The sequence below is a fragment of the Takifugu flavidus genome, chromosome 1, assembly GCF_003711565.1.
Source record: "Takifugu flavidus isolate HTHZ2018 chromosome 1, ASM371156v2, whole genome shotgun sequence".
In the NCBI taxonomy this organism is placed as follows: domain Eukaryota; kingdom Metazoa; phylum Chordata; class Actinopteri; order Tetraodontiformes; family Tetraodontidae; genus Takifugu; species Takifugu flavidus.
In genome coordinates, this window is record NC_079520.1 from 360,414 (window position 1) to 380,084 (window position 19,671).

General features: G+C 47.5%; 1 protein-coding gene across 1 annotated transcript; it reads right to left on the reverse strand.

Moving 5' to 3' along the window:
* Window positions 1-507: 507 nt before the first annotated feature.
* Window positions 508-17,750, reverse strand: LOC130531174 (MAGUK p55 subfamily member 4-like). The gene is made up of 22 exons (XM_057043020.1): window positions 17,595-17,750; window positions 17,041-17,122; window positions 15,085-15,136; window positions 9,641-9,762; window positions 9,421-9,498; window positions 9,071-9,154; window positions 8,361-8,492; window positions 4,963-5,044; window positions 4,807-4,892; window positions 4,635-4,715; window positions 3,597-3,793; window positions 3,407-3,461; window positions 3,263-3,308; window positions 2,974-3,015; window positions 2,884-2,904; window positions 2,765-2,803; window positions 2,517-2,684; window positions 2,215-2,295; window positions 1,733-1,826; window positions 1,524-1,632; window positions 976-1,110; window positions 508-803 (listed from the first exon to the last, which is right to left on the reverse strand). Exons 3-22 carry the CDS (start codon window positions 15,104-15,106, stop codon window positions 618-620), a joined length of 1,860 nt encoding a protein of 619 aa, XP_056899000.1. The 5' UTR covers window positions 15,107-15,136; window positions 17,041-17,122; window positions 17,595-17,750; the 3' UTR covers window positions 508-617.
* Window positions 17,751-19,671: the final 1,921 nt, after the last annotated feature.

Below are 19,671 nucleotides of genomic sequence, written 5' to 3' on the forward strand. Positions count from 1 at the left end.
GAAGATCGATGCCAGGGTACTGGAGAGGAGAATTTGGCTGATAGTCGAACCCCAGATTCAGAAGGAACAACCTCTCCCATCATGGAATACCAGCTCTTTACCCTCCACAGGGTGCTCGGGGGGTCAGGGGAGTTTACCCAGCCACTCGGCCGTTGTCCTGTTGACTTCATCAAACCAGGACCTCCACCCTGTACTGGGGCGGTTTGCTGCCGAGTGGGAACCAGCACCTCCAAGGCTGAGGCTGTGATTCCCCACAGGAAAAGGGTGTTTTGCCCTCTGCAGGTTGTTGGAGAGGTCCTGCCTCAAATATCTCAGGTGTTGTTCAGGACTGAGGGAAAGATGGAGATCAGCGCAGTTATGTGGTCAATGTTCCTCTGCTGGTGCTTCCTTGGAGATGGGTGAGAAGCTTACGTTTAATAAAGCCGTCCACGTTTTTTTTTAGTATTTTATTTGTTACATTGTCGATATATAAATCATTTTCATGTACGATGATGAAGAGGTCAATGGTTGGCTGAAAATGGCTGATATGTTTAATTTAACTTTTAAAATGAGACTTTAGTGGCGTTTCAGCCGTGGATGAGTTGGAAAACGAAGTCTTTGCAGAGGAACCGTCTCCTTTAAGCCCGGTTCTGGTTCCAGCTGACAGGGGTCCACTGTGGCTCCTGCTGGGCCTCCTGGATGAAGGAGAAGAGCTCCATGCAGGAGTTGTGCAGGTCCTCGTTCACCAGAACACGATCAAAAAAGTGGCGGTATTTGGCCTCCATCAGCTGAGAGGCCTCCTCCAGCTGCACAAAGTCGTCCTCCTGCAGCGGAGAACAAGAAGGTTCCCTTTGAAACATGGACAGTTTGGCTCACTGCATCCATCAACCTCGCTTTAAAATTATTACATATACATATATTACATATATTTTTGTTCATGGGTTATTTTGTCTGTCAGTAAGGTCAGAGATGTGTTGGGGTCAGAGGTCAGGGTACCGTGAAGGCTCTGCTGGCGCTGTAGCTGCTGATGATTCGAGCGTCCCTCCTGGTCTCTCGCAGCCTCTCAGGACTCGGAGGCTTGATGAAGATCACGTAAGGCTTCAGTCTGGGCGTCCGCAGCATCTGGATGTTCTGAGCAGAAAAGTGTCACTAAAAATATGAACAAACGTCTTCAAATGGAAACATTTGATTAATCTTCACATTTATTACACTGAAAATGACTTAATTATTTATCAATACAAATTTCAGAGCTTCAGTATGTTTCAAATGTAATTTCAGTTTTAATAATTAGAATTCAACAATTTAACACGATATTATTAACGATATTATTATGGACAAATTAGACGGCTTCACCTTTGGTTACATTTATTATGCAGAATCTGACCCAAGATTCTTCTCCTATTTTAAATGTTGATGGTCTACAAATGTTAATATTAAGCATATACCTACATAAATCCACAAATACAAAACGATTCAGTTACATGAACCATTTGTGGAACTGACCATTAAACCAATCACTGATCAATATCAGTAACGACACTTACATGAGGTTCAACGTCTACGATGCAAATCTGTCCTCGTCTGAGGACGTCATCGATAGCATCAACGCTAGTCCCATAGAGATGACCTTTGAACTCACCGTACTCCACAAACCTGAGCACACACACACACACACACACACACACACACACACACACACACGTGCGCGTCACAGTTGTGTTCTCAGGTCAGTGTTGGTTCACCTGTGTCTCACCTGTGGTTACTCATCATGTAGTCAAACAGCTCTTTGGTCACAAAGTGGTATTCTCGCTCCATCAGCTGTCCTGCTCTGATTGGACGAGTGGTGTCTGTCAAAACAGGAGAGCAGCCAATTGAAACGCACCAATCACATGCTTCAAGGTCACTTCCTGTACAGGAAGGAAGTGAGAGCAGCTCTGAGGAAGTCTCCATTTGGTTTTGAATCATTTCTAACCCATCATAATCACATTTTCATGTGTATTTTGATGACTCAGCAGAATTTGAGAACTGACCTTGATCCAGTAGAACTGAATTCATTTTAATTGTATTCTTATTCTCTTGCAATCAAACAGGTGCTTCATGGAAACCCAGAGTCTAATCCCCAAACAACTACAGTGGCAGAAAAACTTCCTTTAACAGGGCAAAACCTTGAGCAGGAACCTGTATATTAAATCTGTGTGGATACGCCTGGTGATACACCTGTGCTGCGTCACCTACGAGGTACGGGTCCCTGGAAAGCCAAAGGGTTCAACTTGATGAGTCTTTTTCTGAGTTCATTCACTCCGACTCCTGAAGCACCTGTCCACAAGGGGGCGACAGACCACAGACATTTGCAAAGAAAAAGAAAAACTTCAACACAAAATTACCTTGAAAACAAAGTTTTCCAAGACATTTCAGAACAACATAAAAGTTAAGAACCCAAATTAAATTTGAATAAATTAACGAATGTATAATAACTTCGTTTTGGAACCGAATGGTGTCTCCTTCTGTCTGGTCTCTGTTGGCCAGGCCGATCTCACCAGTGAGGACGATGAGGCGCTGCTTCTCCTGCGGGAGGCGCTGGTACAGTCGAACCTCCTCATAGGGGCTGGAGAGCGAGCTGAGGGTGGGGGAGCAGGAGGTGCAGGACTGCCGCCTCCGCCTGTGGGAGGTCCTCCTCCACAGACAGAAGCTGCGGCGAAATCCAGCTGTTGTTCGTTGGACGACATTTAATCATTTACAGATAAATATCACAACGAAGACGAGTTTTGGAGCTGTAGTTTCTCACCCAGGTAGAGTCCGTCAGTGACGTCAGAGGCAGGATCATCTGGAGCGTCAAAAGGTCTTTCGTTAAAAGTTCGTTTATATTTCTGTGATGTCATCAGAATGATAAGAACAAGGACGCACCAATGTGGGTTTCTTCCAGTTCTGAAGAAAGAAGAAAGAGAACGTTTTTAATCTGCAGACAGACTGGTCACGTGTGTGGGCGTGGCCTACCTGCGATCAAGCGTTTGTCATCTGTTTGGGACAGATCGTCCTCTGCAAGACAACAAACCAAACGGTCAGAAAAAGAACATTTTAAAATGCAACCTTCGCCATTTGTTTCAATCTGAACGTTTGTCTGGGGGCAGAAGGGTTCTCCTGTTAGCTTGCTGAGCTAACAGTTAGCTTCTCAGCGGTTCGTTAAATCAAAGCAGGGTTTCTACCAATGAATACAATCATCTCTGACAGTTCTCGAGGAATCAGCACAACCACAGACTGATCACACACCGACACCGACACCCACCGTGATCCGTCACTGGGGTCAGCGGGTCAAGAGACAGAGAGCAAGGTCACAGCGGCACCATCTACATGCACCAGAGCTCAGTGCAGAAGAACGATTGTGCAGTTCTGCTGAAGGCTGCAGGTGAGCGTGATGCTACTCACAGGCCCTGATGCAGGTGTGAACATGGGAGGGTTGGCTCCACCACTGCTCCCTCTGTTTGCTACAGATGGTCCAGGAGGCAGGAGGAGGAAAAGCAAAGCATTTTACATCCTTTATTCTAAATGTTAGTTTCTGCCAAACATCAAACAACACTCTGGTGTTCTTGGTTGAATCTTCTGCTTCTTCAGAGTTTCACCTCTTTAGTCTGCTGGCAGAAGGAATGAGACCAGCGCAGGATGCAGCCCAGGGCAGCTTCCTGGCCTGCCACCAACTCTCGTCTGACTGGTCCACCACCTCCAGCAGGTCTCCACGCCTGAACGCCATCCCAGCATCCGGGCAAGGGATTGAGGCGTCCTGCAGGGGGCAGTAGTCCACCATCGCCCTTATGTAGACCTGAAATAGTTGTTTCACACACTAATTTCAAATGAAATGATTCATTGATGATGATGAAAGGATGAATTGTTCCCAAAGTAACGATTCTGTGATCATTGGAAGTCTGTCAGAGTGTAGCTGATTAGAATTTGATGCTCTTATTTGTGGTTCATATGTGGTCGAGCAGCTGTAACAAAATCAAACATCTGGATTCTTTAAGCTGACTGAACTGGACTACAAAGTCCTCCACCAGACTGCAGTGCTGCCCCCCCCATCTATCTGCTCTCGACCCAACTGAAACAAGTGGCACAGCTCAGGGTGGATTTAAAGTCTACTGTTTGACCAGGACCCAGGTTCCTGAGGGGGCTTCACCAGAGCAGACCAGAGTGTCAGAAGAGTCGTCTCTCGTTGTGATGGACTGTGTCTTTAATGTTTGTCTGCCTGTGCGTCTGTCCGTCCCTGGTAGTCCCTGGCACAAGTCACCAGGGACTACCAGGGACTACCAGGGACTACCAGGGATAACCAGGGCTGTGAGTAGGTGGAGTAGGAGCTATCCAAAGGTGGTTGACAGGGCAAGTCTCTAATCTGAAGCCCTCTTGGGGTGAGTCGGGAACCTTTCCACAGCCGAGGCCCAACCAGCTCATGGAGATTTTGACTGTAGTTTGACTGGACTTGGTGCTATGACCTTGACCTCACAGTGGAACAGTAGAGACTCCAAAGTGGCCAAAAACAGAACCCTAACCTCCAGACTCTTCCTCACTCCTACATTGTGCATCTGGTCGGTCCCACATTAATACAGGTGATTCTCTAAAGAACGTTCACGTCAGTACGTTCAGGTGAACCCTTTCTGGATACTTCTTACCGCCTTGAGGCAGCTGGTGCTGCTGTTGCCTGGAGCTTCGTTGGGAACAACTTTGAACAGGATTGTTCCTTGAGAATTAATCTGACAAAATTGAGAGTTTTATTTTATAATTCAGAAAAAAGTCAAAAGTTTGTGAAGGAACATTGGGTGGTTCTCTTTTCAGATGACCCACCAGTATCTGGATGACCTGTTCTGGATCCAGACCCACCACAGGGTTTCCATTCACCTCCACTAACAGATCACCAGGATGGAGAAGTCCTGGGAGCCACAGACCACAGTCAGTTTTTCACCCGTGCTGTTCACACATGTTCACTGAGCTTCATCTCACCGCTGCGGTCAGCCAGCCCACCATGAATTACCCTGGCGATGAAGATCTCTCCCGTCCCCTCATCCTTCCTTATGGTTGCTCCCTGAAAACAGACATACGATTGAACAACCTCACTCACAAAGGTCTACATCTGATAAGCTGAGCAGAGAAGAAGCAGGTTTGATGTGAAGAACCACACGAGGGATGGTGGAGAACATAAGATCACACAGACCATGAGAGACTCAGTGTTCTCTTGGACATTTGATGGACCTGAAATCTTTTGAGCTTGATATTCTCCCACTGGATCAATATCAGATCAATGAGCATCAGGGATGAAACCACATCAATAGTTTCTCTTTCCTGCATTCAGTGAATCCTGAGATGGAAAAACTGTCCAATAAGCACCAATAAAAAAGTCCATAAATACTGTTTAATGTGTAACAGAAAACTTGGAAGTCTTTTTCTAGTTCTACAGTATAGTTCTGTCTACTGGTTGTTGCTCTTTCTCCTGCTTGTGCTGCAACAGTCCTCCTGGTCCTCCAGAGGAGCTCCTACAGTGGAGCCATAGTTCCTTCTACAGCCAAACATCCTGTGGGCAACATAAAGGCTGGCCACCTTTGTCTGGTTTGGACTGGAAAAGTTCTCTTCACTGGAGCTGACAGATGAAGAGGAAGAAGAGGAGATGGGGCAAGGGTAGGTGGTTGGATGTTTGTGGGGCACCTTCGGAGAGACTGTGGAGTTCCTGAGAGGAATCTTCCGTTTTAGCCTCTGTGGAGGTGATGACAGAGGTTTGTTGGACACAGTGAAATTCTGGAGCTTGTCGACCACCTCATCCAAGAGGTTAATGGCCCTATCATTCCTGCTATCTGTGACCGTCGCTGCCACAATCTTCTGGCTGCACTGGGGAGCATCCTGAGGACCACGGTCAACACCCTTGGGCAGCATCTGAATGGTTGACCTGAGCTCACCAGCAGGATGTTGTTGGTAACCACACACTGCCAGGCCTTTCTCAGTAGAGCCCAGACAGTTGCTGGCAGGACCAGGTGGTAGATGACCCCCCTGCTGGTTGGAGCCCCGAACCCCAGTGAAGAACTGAGTTCTGTCTGTTGTGTGGACGTTCCTGGAATGACTCCATATTGCTCCTCTTTTATAAAGGATGGGGGAGGTGGGCAGGCTGAGACTGTAGACGGCACAGATGGGAGGAGGAGGGTGGGCGTAATCATCAGTGTGGCTGGAGCCAGATGGAGAACCTGCCTCACCTTTGGAACGATCTAAAAATAAAACCCAGAGTCAAAGTTAAGGAGACCAACAAAGTGGATTATGATGGTGATGAGGAAGATGATGGTGGTGATGATGAAGATTGTGATGAAGAAGAAGATGGTGATGATGAAGATTGTGATGAAGATGATGATGGTGATGATGATGAAGATTGTGATGATATTATGAAGATGTGATGATGACAATTTTAATGAGGAGGATGTGGTGATGATAAAGATGAACATTATGGTGATGACGATGGTGATGCTGAAGGATGATGGTGATGATGAAGATGTGATGATGATTGTGATGATGATTGTGATGATGAACACAATGATAACAAAGATGAAGGTTGACAGGAAATGCCAATGATGATGAAGATGATGATGTGATGAAGAATATGAAGATTGTGATGATGACAATGATGAAGATGTGATGATGATGATGAAGATGTGATGATGATGAAGATTGGAGAGTAAACTGCAGGATGAAGCATCATGTGAAAATGTTCTTCATCAATCACATATTGACACTTTTGACGTGGTTGTCTGGCTCCTCCCCCATCATTGACTCAGATTAACCCCTCCTCCTTTTACCTGTGCAGGTCAGCCTGGAGGAAGCTGATTGGTTGAGATCTCTCTTCCAAGGTGCTGTGAAGTCATAGTAAGGGACAAGGGGGCGGGACTTGTCTGCAGGGAGGGACAACTGCTTGTCTTTTGTTTCAGTGGCTCTCAGCTCCTCCCATGGCCACGCCCCCTCGGCAGGTATGACGTGTCCTCTTCTGTGATCATTTCCAATCTTTATCAACAGTAGATAAAAATCTGAAATCATTATAATTATTACCTGTAATCCGAGTTAGCTAAAAATCTAATAATCACAGTAAACCGATTCAACCCGGATCAGAAAATATCATATTTAATCTTGTTTTGTTGTTATTTGTTCCAATTTTTTGTCTTCCTCTTATGGTTGCGACACAATAATTGTGATTTCACACTTGTTTAGTATTGAAACATTTTAAAATTTGAATTGGCAAAGTAAAGTTGTACTTTGTGTTATTGATGCTTTATTAACATTCTATTAACCACAACAAATACGTTTTTAGCTCCATAGTCATTGTTGTTCATATGTATTTTGGACTTGTCTGGTCCCCGTCGGTAACCAACAACCCCCTTCTGGTCCCCGTCGGTAACCAACAACCCCCTTCTGGTCCCCGTCAGTAACCAACAGCCCCCTTCTGGATGTCTCATTGGTAACCAACAGCCCCTTCTGGATGTCTCATTGGTAACCAACAGTCCCCTTCTGGATGTCTCATTGGTAACCAACAGTCCCCTTCTGGATGTCTCATTGGTAACCAACAGCCCCCTTCTGGTCCCCGTCGGTAACCAACAGCCCCCTTCTGGATGTCTCATTGTAACCAACAGTCCCCTTCTGGATGTCTCATTGGTAACCAACAGTCCCCTTCTGGTCCGCATCGGTAACCAACAGCCCCCTTCTGGCTGTCTCATTGGTAACCACAGCCCCCTTCTGGTCCCCGTCGGTAACCAACAACCCCCTTCTGGCTGTCTCATTGGTAACCAACAGTCCCCTTCTGGTCCGCGTCAGTAACCAACAACCCCCTTCTGGTCCCTGTCGGTAACCAACACCCCCTTCTGGCTGTCCCATTGGTAACCAACAGTCCCCTTCTGGTCCCCGTCGGTAACCAACAGCCCCCTTCTGGCTGTCCCATTAGTAACCAACAGTCCCCTTCTGGTCCGCGTCAGTAACCAACAACCCCTTCTGGTCCCTGTCGGTAACCAACAGCCCCCTTCTGGTCCGCGTCAGTAACCAACAGTCCCCTTCTGGTCCCTGTCGGTAACCAACAGCCCCCTTCTGGCTGTCCCATTGGTAACCAACAGTCCCCTTCTGGTCCGCGTCAGTAACCAACTGTCGCCTTCTAGTCCACGTCGGTAACCAACAACCCCCTCCTGGCTGCCCCGTCGGTAACCAACAACCCCCTTCTGGTCTCCATTGGTAACCAACAGTCCCCTTCTGGTCCACGTCGGTAACCAACAACCCCGTCTAGGCTCCCAGACGAAAGCGAGCACAGTGGAGAAGGACTCGTATGTCACCTGGACACCTCAGTCTCAGCACAAATACAATAAAGCTTGAACAGGTGATCTCACCAGGGGCTGGTTGTTCTTCACCAGACAGACAATCCTAAAGGCTTCCTCATCATCTGGCATGTCATCAGGCAGAGGAGGCAAAATGGGACTGTAATCGACCTGAGCTATGCTGTCATGAGATGACAAGAGGGCCTGAAACACACAGACAGTCTCGGTCAGACAGGTGGACCCCGGATCAGTCGCTACAGTAGCAACACTGCTGGGTCAAGATACACAATGTCAGAGGTGTGTTTGAGGGTTGGGACCCAATATTAAGGTTCAGGTTAGAACTGGGTTTAGGTTCAGGTCTGTCAGGAGCTCAAAGGACCCAGCAGGGAAGTTTCTTCAGCATCAACCTGCTTCTTGGGATCAACCCCATAAATCCCAGGGAACCCAGGCAGACAGACAGACAGACAGACAGGCAGGCAGACAGGCAGGCAGGCAGGCAGGCAGGCAGGCAGGCAGACAGGCAGACAGGCAGGCAGACAGACAGGCAGGCAGGCAGGCAGGCAGGCAGACAGGCAGGCAGGCAGGCAGGCAGGCAGGCAGGCAGACAGGCAGACAGGCAGGCAGACAGACAGGCAGGCAGGCAGGCAGGCAGGCAGGCAGGCAGGCAGGCAGGCAGACAGACAGGCAGGCAGGCAGGCAGGCAGACAGGCAGGCAGGCAGGCAGGCAGGCAGGCAGGCAGGCAGACAAGTTCAAGCGTGATGGAGGAGATCAGTGTTCATACCTGGACGTGTACTGAACTCAGGAGGCTGTACAGCTCCTCAACTTCAACTGAGGGAGACTGAACTGTCTCCATAGCAACCATGATCTGTCAGACAGAAGGACAGACATGAGCAGTCGATGACAGATACACAGACCTGAGTATCACCCGCTGGTCACCCAAGACTTACCAACATACTGTAACTGTGTGGAAGCACGTGTGTGTGTGTGTGTGTGTGTGTGTGGGTGTGGGTGTGGGTGTGTGTGTGTGTGTGTGTGTTGTGTGTGTGTGTGTGTGTGTGTGTGTGTGGTGTGTGTGTGTGTGTGTGTGTGGTGTGTGTGTGGTGTGTGGTGTGTGTGTGTGTGTGTGTCAACCTCTTGTGAGAGTCCTGAAGCATATGGCAGGATGGGGCTGGGTTTCAACCTCTGGAATGTCAACAGGCTCTCATAGATCTGGACACAAAACGGAAATGACATCTAACATGGTGAGACTGTTGTGTGAGTCCAGTAAGTAAGTGTGTGTGTGAGTGTGTGTGTGAGTGTGTGTGAGTGTGTGTGAGTGTGTGTGAGTGTGTGTGAGTGTGTGCGAGTGTACCTTCAGAAGAGCTTGTAGCCATGGTGCACTCAGCAGGTCATACAGAAGCTCAGCTCCACTAACCTTTCTCTGGATGGCCTGGCTCATGTCCTCCACCACACTGAGGAGCACTGCGCTGACACCTGCGCTTGCACACACACACACACACACACACACACACACACACACACACACATCAAGTGGAGAGTGTAAATTCTGTGACGTGGAGAAGATGAGCACATACAACCAGACAGGAGAGCTTAGAGACAGAAGGGAGGGACACAGGTGTTCAACATCAGGACACTCGGGCTGCTGAGAAACACAGGTGAAACACAGAGACGAGGACAGCCAACAGACACCTTTAGAACCAGTCAGGTGACTTGTGTATCTCTTCCAAAAACCCAGAACTTCTGCTCAATAAAGGATGGAAGACTTTATTCCAGACCTGTGTGTGTCACCCCATGCTGGTCCACATCCAGAGGTTCTGCCTGAGTTCTTCTGCTCTGCCTTGCTGCTCAGGCTGTAACATTACAAAGCTGTTCCCACCCAGGCTCTGGCCCTGACTGACCGGTTTATCAGGAGGGCACAAGGGCCTGAAGGTCAGTAACATGGAGAAGATGATTGTGGCTTAAAAACCAAAGTGGAGATGTCAGATCAGTGGCACTGAGATGTTCAGAGAAGAGAAGTTGGCATGAGGATCCTCACAAACCTCTACAGGTGACCCATCAAGGCCAGACCGATATTCCAGAGAGAAGAATATCATCAGGGATCGGAACGTCTCAGTTTACACATATGGGCGAAGGCAGGGTCCACTGGATGAGCCCTATGTGAATACCTTGCTCAAGAGCATCTCGGCAATAATCTGAAGTTTTGTCTGTGCCGGGGCTCAAACCAGCATCCCTTTACTTCTCAGCCCAGTGCTCAACAGACTGAGCTGCCATAGCCCATCATTGAACATGAGGGTAGTTTGGGTTGGGTGGGAGGACAGAACCAGACCAGAACATGAACCTGGAGAGGGATTCCCCTCAGTGTTTGATCAGGGATGCTCCAAACGTCCTAGGGACTGTCGGTAGATCACATGGCAGTGAAAGCACAGACGTCAGCTGATCATCCGTCCTCTCGATTGATCTCCAGGGCAGCCGGTCACATGACATCTGAATTCTGTTGATACTTGGGTGCAAACAACGGCTCCAAGTGCAGCAAAGCTAACAAGCCAGCCATACTCCCACATAAAGGTGGAGCGTATACTCCCACATAAAGGTGGAGCGTTTACTCCCACATAAAGGTGGAGCGTTTACTCCCACATAAAGGTGGAGCGTACACTCCCACATAGAGGTGGAGCGTACACTCCCACATAGAGGTGGAGCGTACACTCCCACATAGAGGTGGAGCGTTTACTCCCACATAAAGGTGGAGCGTTTACTCCCACATAAAGGTGGAGCGTATACTCCCACATAAAGGTGGAGCGTATACTCCCACATAAAGGTGGAGCGTTTACTCCCACATAGAGGTGGAGCGTATACTCCCACATAAAGGTGGAGCGTATACTCCCACATAAAGGTGGAGCGTATACTCCCACATAGGTGGAGCGTATACTCCCACATAAAGGTGGAGCGTTTACTCCCACATAGAGGTGGAGCGTTTACTCCCACATAAAGGTGGAGCGTATACTCCTACATAAAGGTGGAGCGTTTACTCCCACATAGAGGTGGAGCGTTTACTCCCACATAAAGGTGGAGCGTTTACTCCCACATAAAGGTGGAGCGTATACTCCCACATAAAGGTGGAGCGTATACTCCCACATAAGCGTATACTCCACATAAAGGTGGAGCGTATACTCCCACATAAGCGTATACTCCCACATAAAGTGGAGCGTTTACTCCCACATAAAGGTGGAGCATTTACTCCCACATAAAGGTGGAGCGTTTACTCCCACATAAGCGTTTACTCCCACATAAAGGTGGAGCGTATACTCCCACATAAAGGTGGAGCGTTTACTCCACACATACATAAAGGTGGAGCATTTACTCCCACATAAAGGTGGAGCGTTTACTCCCACATAAGCGTTTACTCCCACATAAAGGTGGAGCGTTTACTCCCACATAAAGGTGGAGCGTATACTCCCACATAAAGGTGGAGCGTTTACTCCCACATAAAGGTGGAGCATTTACTCCCACATAAAGGTGGAGCGTTTACTCCCACATAAGCGTATACTCCCACATAGAGGTGGAGCGTACACTCCCACATAGAGGTGGAGCGTTTACTCCCACATAAAGGTGGAGCGTACACTCCCACATAAAGGTGGAGCGTTTACTCCCACATAAAGGTGGAGCGTTTACTCCCACATAAAGGTGGAGCGTATACTCCCACATAAAGGTGGAGCGTTTACTCCCACATAGAGGTGGAGCGTTTACTCCCACATAAAGGTGGAGCGTATACTCCCACATAAGCGTTTACTCCCACATAAAGGTGGAGCGTACACTCCCACATAAAGGTGGAGCGTTTACTCCCACATAAGGTGGAGCGTTTACTCCCACATAAGCGTTTACTCCCACATAAAGGTGGAGCGTACACTCCACATAAAGGTGGAGCGTTTACTCCCACATAGGTGGAGCGTTTACTCCCACATAAAGGTGGAGCGTATACTCCCACATGAAGGTGGAGCGTTTACTCCCACATAAAGGTGGAGCGTATACTCCCACATAAAGGTGGAGCGTTTACTCCCACATAAAGGTGGAGCGTATACTCCCACATAAAGGTGGAGCGTTTACTCCCACATAAAGGTGGAGCGTATACTCCCACTTAAAGGTGGAGCGTTTACTCCCACATAGAGGTGGAGCGTATACTCCCACATAAAGGTGGAGCGTTTACTCCCACATAGAGGTGGAGCGTATACTCCCACATAAGCATTTACTCCCACATAAAGGTGGAGCGTATACTCCCACATAAAGGTGGAGCGTATACTCCCACATCAAGGTGGAGCGTTTACTCCCACATCAAGGTGGAGCGTTTACTCCCACATAAAGGTGGAGCGTTTACTCCCACATAAAGGTGGAGCGTATACTCCCACATAAGGTGGAGCGTTTACTCACCCCATAAAGGTGGAGCGTACACTCCCACATAAAGGTGGAGCGTACACTCCCACATAAAGGTGGAGCGTTTACTCCCACATAAGCATTTACTACTCCCACATAAAGGTGGAGCGTATACTCCCACATAAGCATTTACTCCCACATAAAGGTGGAGCGTTTACTCCCACATAAGCATTTACTCCCACATAAAGGTGGAGCGTATACTCCCACATAAGCATTTACTCCACATAAAGGTGGAGCGTATACTCCCACATAAAGGTGGAGCGTTTACTCCCACATAAAGGTGGAGCGTTTACTCCCACATGAAGGTGGAGCGTTTACTCCCACATAGAGGTGGAGCGTTTACTCCCACATAAAGGTGGAGCGTTTACTCCCACATAAAGGTGGAGCGTTTACACTCCCACATAAAGGTGGAGCGTATACTCCCACATCAAGGTGGAGCGTTTACTCCCACATCAAGGTGGAGCGTATACTCCCACATAAAGGTGGAGCGTATACTCCCACATAAAGGTGGAGCGTTTACTCCCACATAAAGGTGGAGCGTATACTCCCACATGAAGGTGGAGCGTTTACTCCCACATAGAGGTGGAGCGTTTACTCCCACATAGAGGTGGAGCGTATACTCCCACATGAAGGTGGAGCGTTTACTCCCACATAAAGGTGGAGCGTTTACTCCCACATAAAGGTGGAGCGTATACTCCCACATAAAGGTGGAGCGTTTACTCCCACATGAAGGTGGAGCGTATACTCCCACATAGAGGTGGAGCGTTTACTCCCACATAGAGGTGGAGCGTACACTCCCACATAAAGGTGGAGCGTTTACTCCCACATAAAGGTGGAGCGTATACTCCCACATAAAGGTGGAGCGTTTACTCCCACATAAAGGTGGAGCGTTTACTCCCACATAAAGGTGGAGCGTTTACTCCCACATAGAGGTGGAGCGTACACTCCCACATAAAGGTGGAGCGTACACTCCCACATAGAGGTGGAGCGTTTACTCCCACATAAAGGTGGAGCGTACACTCCCACATAAAGGTGGAGCGTTTACTCCCACATGAAGGTGGAGCGTATACTCCCACATAAAGGTGGAGCGTATACTCCCACATAAAGGTGGAGCGTATACTCCCACATAAAGGTGGAGCGTACACTCCCACATAAGGTGGAGCGTACACTCCCACATAAAGGTGGAGCGTACACTCCCACATAAAGGTGGAGCGTATACTCCCACATAAAGGTGGAGCGTACACTCCCACATAAAGGTGGAGCGTACACTCCACATAAAGGTGGAGCGTACACTCCCACATAAAGGTGGAGCGTACACTCCCACATAAAGGTGGGCGTATACTCCCACATGTGCTCGAGGCTGGCTGTCAGCAGCTACTGTCCCTCTACGCTGATTCAAGTCATCGGAGTGAACTTGGGTAGGTAGTTAATTATGTTGTGTTATGTTAATTATGTTAATTATGTTGTGTTAAGCAACTTCTGCGGTTGTGCAACACACATCAACATAAATGGTGAGAATCCTCAGTATATTTCTAAATAAATATAAAGAGTCGATCGTTTTGACTTGGTCGTTTCATAAGTAGCTGGCAGGCTGAGAAAGGGTGAGCAGCCCTGGTTTAAATGTACTTGTTATAGTTCCTGATGATCTTCTCAGAGCTTCAGGTTTCTCCACTGGATTACCATCACTATGAGGACAATGTCAGAGTCACACTTTCTGCAAACCAATGCACACAAGGATTTGCTAATCACAATTATGTACATTATTGCATATCATGCCATTTTCTTACAAATTCCAAAGCGCTGACATTCAAATGAATGTCATTAGTTAACTGGTTAAGCACTAAAGAAGACAGCAGGTGAGTTCACCTGACTTCAACCAAAATGGACTGAGGAAGACTGGCGATGAGAGGAGGAACACAAAGAGAAAGAGGATGAGCTGTAGCAGAACACGTGTTCTGAGGAGAGAACAGCATTTCTCACATTTGGCAATGCAGTTTTTTACTAGTTGCTAACAAAGTAAAATGATGTGAACAGCAGAATTATTTAAACTAACAGTCAGAAAAACCTCTTGTCAAGTCACCAAAATCCAAAACTATTTTCTGCTTTTCACAAAATGTCTCTTAGATGTACTGAAGATGGTGAGACAACAATCTCACGTGTTTGAATCTGCTTGAGCTAACTTGCTAATATAAGAGTCACCTGGTCCAACAGCTCAAGGGTTAAAGGTCACCAGTTCAGTTAGAAAGTGAGCACCGGTGAACATGTTTACCGTCTGATTTTCTCAGCTGTTTACACCTAAATACTGCAGATCTGCAACACAGTTCAAGTGTGTGTGTGTGTGTGGTGTGTGTGTGTGTGTGTGTGTCTCACCGTCCTCCGTGTCTTGTTTCATTGTGAAATGTTCCAACACTTGTTTTCGTGTCTGTAGATGGTTCAGAGGAAATTCTCCATAAATAATAGATAAAATTACAGTAGACAACATAGAAGATGGATGGATGGACGGATGGATGGATGGATGGACGGACGGACAGGTGGACAGGTGGACATTAGTCATTTTCTGCCACTTTGTACAAAAGCAAAACCTTTTTATCACCTGTCTCAGCAGGGGGCGGGGCCAAACCTGCCTGTTAATGTGGCCCCGCCCTTGAAATAAAGAGCTTAGCTCCACATTTAAACGCAGCAGGCCCTGCAGAAACATCTACTGTGGCCCAGGTAAAACTCTTCTAAACACTGGAACAGATCACACTAGATCACCTTCACAACCAGATTTCAGCACTTCCTGTTCCAGCTTGTTCTAATCTTGGCTGAGCAGGAAGCTTCCAAGTCAGCTGAGCATATCAGGTCACCACATCGTGGAGCTGGACTGTTCCTGCAACTATCAACTATCAGTGAGCAGAAGCTCTTCACCACCTCCACCATCATCACCAATCATCTCCTTCATCATCTTCATTAATAAATAATCCACATCGTCATCGACACACAGTAGATCATCTATATTCTATATTCTATCTATATTCTATATTCTTTCACTTTCTGATTTGGCATTTTTTTTAAAGAAGGAATTGTGTTTTAACACACACACACGCACACACGCACGCACACGCACGCACACACACACACACACACCACACACACACACACACACACACTTACTTCTATCTCTGCGAGGACCGTCATAACTATAAATCCTTCCCAGATTCTAACCCTCTCACTACTCGGTGATCCTGACCTGAACCCAATTCTAAGCTGAAAACCAGGATTTTCTGATTAACCCTCAAACAGTCCTTGAAGTTGTGAGAATTAGCCAAAATGTCCTCAGCTTTTTTTTTTATCAGAACAAGTATTTTGGAACTTTTTATGTAGCAAGTACAAGAACACACCTTCCAGTCTGGAACTCCAACCTTCTGGTCCTTCAGGTCCTCTGCAGCAGCGTTTTAGTGACAAACAGCAGAGGATGATGGGATCCTCCAACAGAGGAGGATCACCTCAAACAGACAATAATCCTGTCTAATCCACCAGCAACTATTCCCTCTTTCCAGCTCACTCTCTCTCTTTTCTCCTGCTGTTCACTCTTTCTCCTCTCGGCTCCTTCGGTCTCCTCGACTCTTCAGTTCTGCCATGTTCTCACATCAACAGATGACAAAGCTTCTTATCCTGCTGTCAGTCCAGATGTTGGATTTATTCATAAAATTAGCATGTTTTGGTGTGTGTCTGTGAGAGTGTGTGTGAGAGAGAGAGACTGTGTGTGTGTGTGTGTGTGTGTGTGGGGGGGGGTCAGTCTTCAGAGATTAACACTGACCCTTCATTAAGACCATAGTTATGTGGATAACAGCAGCCATGTTGGATTCATAGCTCCTCCCCTCAATTTTTCAATTTATAGCAAAACTACCGTGTATTTTTATGATCATTCTCTCTACGCGTTTCAAACCTTCTCCTCCTTACATAGGAACCCTAACCCTAACTAACCCTAAACCCTAACCTAAACCCTCTACCCTAACCCTGCTTAAGTATGAACCCTAACCCTAACCTAACCCAACCATAAATCCTCTCTAGTCTTAATACATTATAAATCTTCCCCTCCTTATGTATGAACCCTAATATAACCTAACCTAACCCTAACCCCTGATGAAGCAACAATAAAGACATTTTTTAAACAATGGTGGAGGACTCTGCCAGCCCAGGATCAACAAGAGGACTTATAACCTCAAACTCCACGTGGCGCCACTAACCTCTAAGGGAAGGATCTATTCAGTGAACCGGGACAAAACCAAGGACTGAAACAAGGACAGAATACAGACCAGAGTAATAAAACCAACCCAACAGCACCTGTCCGAGCCAAGAGGAAAACTCCTCCCTGAGAAGAGATCTACCACTGGCAGCCAACGAGTCCACCTACACAGGGCAGCACCTGCACACAGGAGTCCAAATACATCATAAAACAATTATGGATTATCAATCAATCAATCAATCAATCAATCAATCAATCAATCAATCAATCTTTATTTATATAGCCTCTGTTACAATCAAAATTGTTTCTAGGCGCTTTCCAGAATCCCAGGGCCTGACCCCCAACCAGCAACAGTGGCAGGAAAACCTCCCCTTTAACAGGAAGAAACCTTGAGCAGGACCAGGCTCATGTAGGGGGACCCTCCTGCTGATGGCCGGCTGGGGTGGCCATACTTCAGTAGACTAGCCACAGACACTCAGGATACCTCACCCGTTCAGAGCGTAGGGCCATATCACAAATAACTCACAATCCAAATATCATCATTAAACCCGCTGACAAGGGAAGCAAAATAGTTATTACACAATCCAAACTCAGGAGCATCATTCTAACACTCAATAATAAAAAAATCATAACTGGTAAATAGAAAAACTACCTATTTGGCCTAGGCAATCCACGCCCGCGTTACTTTCACCTTCTCCCAAAAATCCATAAACCTCCAGACACTTGGACCTGTTGGGGTCCAGGGTTGTGCCTGGTTTTTCCTCCAGGGGCCGTGGAGGAGCTCAATTTGCATCAGCTGGCGCTGCAGGCAGGCGCACCTGTAGGCAATTTACATCTGGCCACCTACTTAAGGAGGGTGCGCCTGCCTGTCTGGGCCAGAGTGTTGGTTTCTTTTGTTGAGTGTTGTGGCTTCGTTGGTGTGGCTTTGCTTGTTCTGTCTTCCCTGCATGTTTGAGGTCTTCACGCCGTTTGCTGGACCAGGAAAGTGCAGAACCTGTTCATTAGTTCTTTGCAGTCCAGGAGGACTGCTTCAGTCTTCTGTGTCTCCCTGGCACGTTCGAGGCCTCCATGCCGTCTGCTGGGCCAGTGAGCATGCCGAGCCAGGTTCCCAAGTTCTCTGCAGTCCAGGGGGACTGCTTCTGTTTGAGGACTCACCCGTGGACCTGTGAAGTGCTGATGTCGACTCCTGAGCTCCCTGCGGCCCAGGAGGACTGCTTCAGATTTGTGTTCCCCTTTAAATAAACCTCTTTGGACCATTTTTACCACTGTGTCCTGGCCTGCTCTCGGGTTCTGTTAAAACCCCCAAACGTAACAGGACCTTCCTCTTTGAGGTTCCTCCTGGCTGACCAATGGTAGTATTCATCTGGTGGTGTTGCCTGTGCCTTTCTGTGTTGTGCTCATGTACTGATGCATGATCCTGCTGATCTTAGCTGCTAGGATGCCTGATAGGAGCTTCCATGTGGTGCTGAGGCAGGTTATGGGCCGGTAGTTGGGCGGTATTGTGCCCTTCTGGGGGTCCTTCATTATGAGGACTGTCCGGCCCTGGGTTAGCCACTCTGGGTGGTTCCCTGATGTTAGCAGCTGGTTCCTCTGTGCTGCCAGGCCTTCATGGAGTGCAGTCAGCTTCTTGAGCCAGTAGGCGTGGATCTTATTGGGCCCTGGTGCTGTCCAGCTCTTCATTTTGGACACTCTTGTTTGGATGTCTGCTAAGGTGATGACTACTGGGTCTTGTTCTGGGAGTTGGCTGTGCTCTGTCTGTAGGTCTTGCAGCCATTGGGCGGTAGTGTTGTGTGTTGCCTCTTTCTCCCAGATACTCGTCCAGTATTGTTCAGGCTCAGCCCTGGGGGGGCAGGGGGTGTCTGTTGTCATCTTGTTGCCCTGCCACTGAGAATAGAGTACCTCTTCAGTCGGGGCTGGACAGATGATTGATTGAGTTTAAAGTTGGAACATGTTGTACTTTATAGATTATGTTTTGCCAAGCTTGTTGCACATTATTATTTTTTATTACGTTATTTGGACACTTTGAGTTCATGTCCAAGTTCTGATGTGTATTTTGTACATAGCTCTTAAGTTGGTTTATGACCTCAAGGCCGGCATTAATGGTGACTAAACCATCATTCCTGGCCTCTTTCAACTGGATGCTACACTCTGTTGGCGTGGTTAGCTGTGAGGCTTTTAAAAGGGAGATCCAAAACAGGATTAATGGAGTTGTAGGAGATAGACCACCATATGACGCTAACAACTCAACAGTCCAAATTGTAGTGTCTAAATTACTAAAGAGTGGCCATGTTGGAATTGAATTGATCATCTTTAATGTCATAATAATTTTACCTTTATTCATGAGTCCAATAGGAAGCAACCTTCATTTACTTGGGTGACCTGTGGGCCAGTTCTGAATGTATCACAACAACCAGATGGTCCCCTGAGGTCAGACCTGCCCTGAGACATGACCTGATGGGCACCACAGAGGAGGGGGTCACATGGGAGGGAATACGCTAATGACACCACCGCACGCTAATGACACAATAAGGTTACCTTACATCAGCTGAGGGATGCTGAAAGCGCGGGGGCACACACACACACACACACACACACCACACACACACACACACGCGCACGTGCACGCGCACGCGCACACGCACACACACAGCATTGGTTCTATCTTTGTGAGGACTGTTAAAGAGAAAATCGAATCCACTCCTGATCTGTTTTATGTTATATTTGAAAAA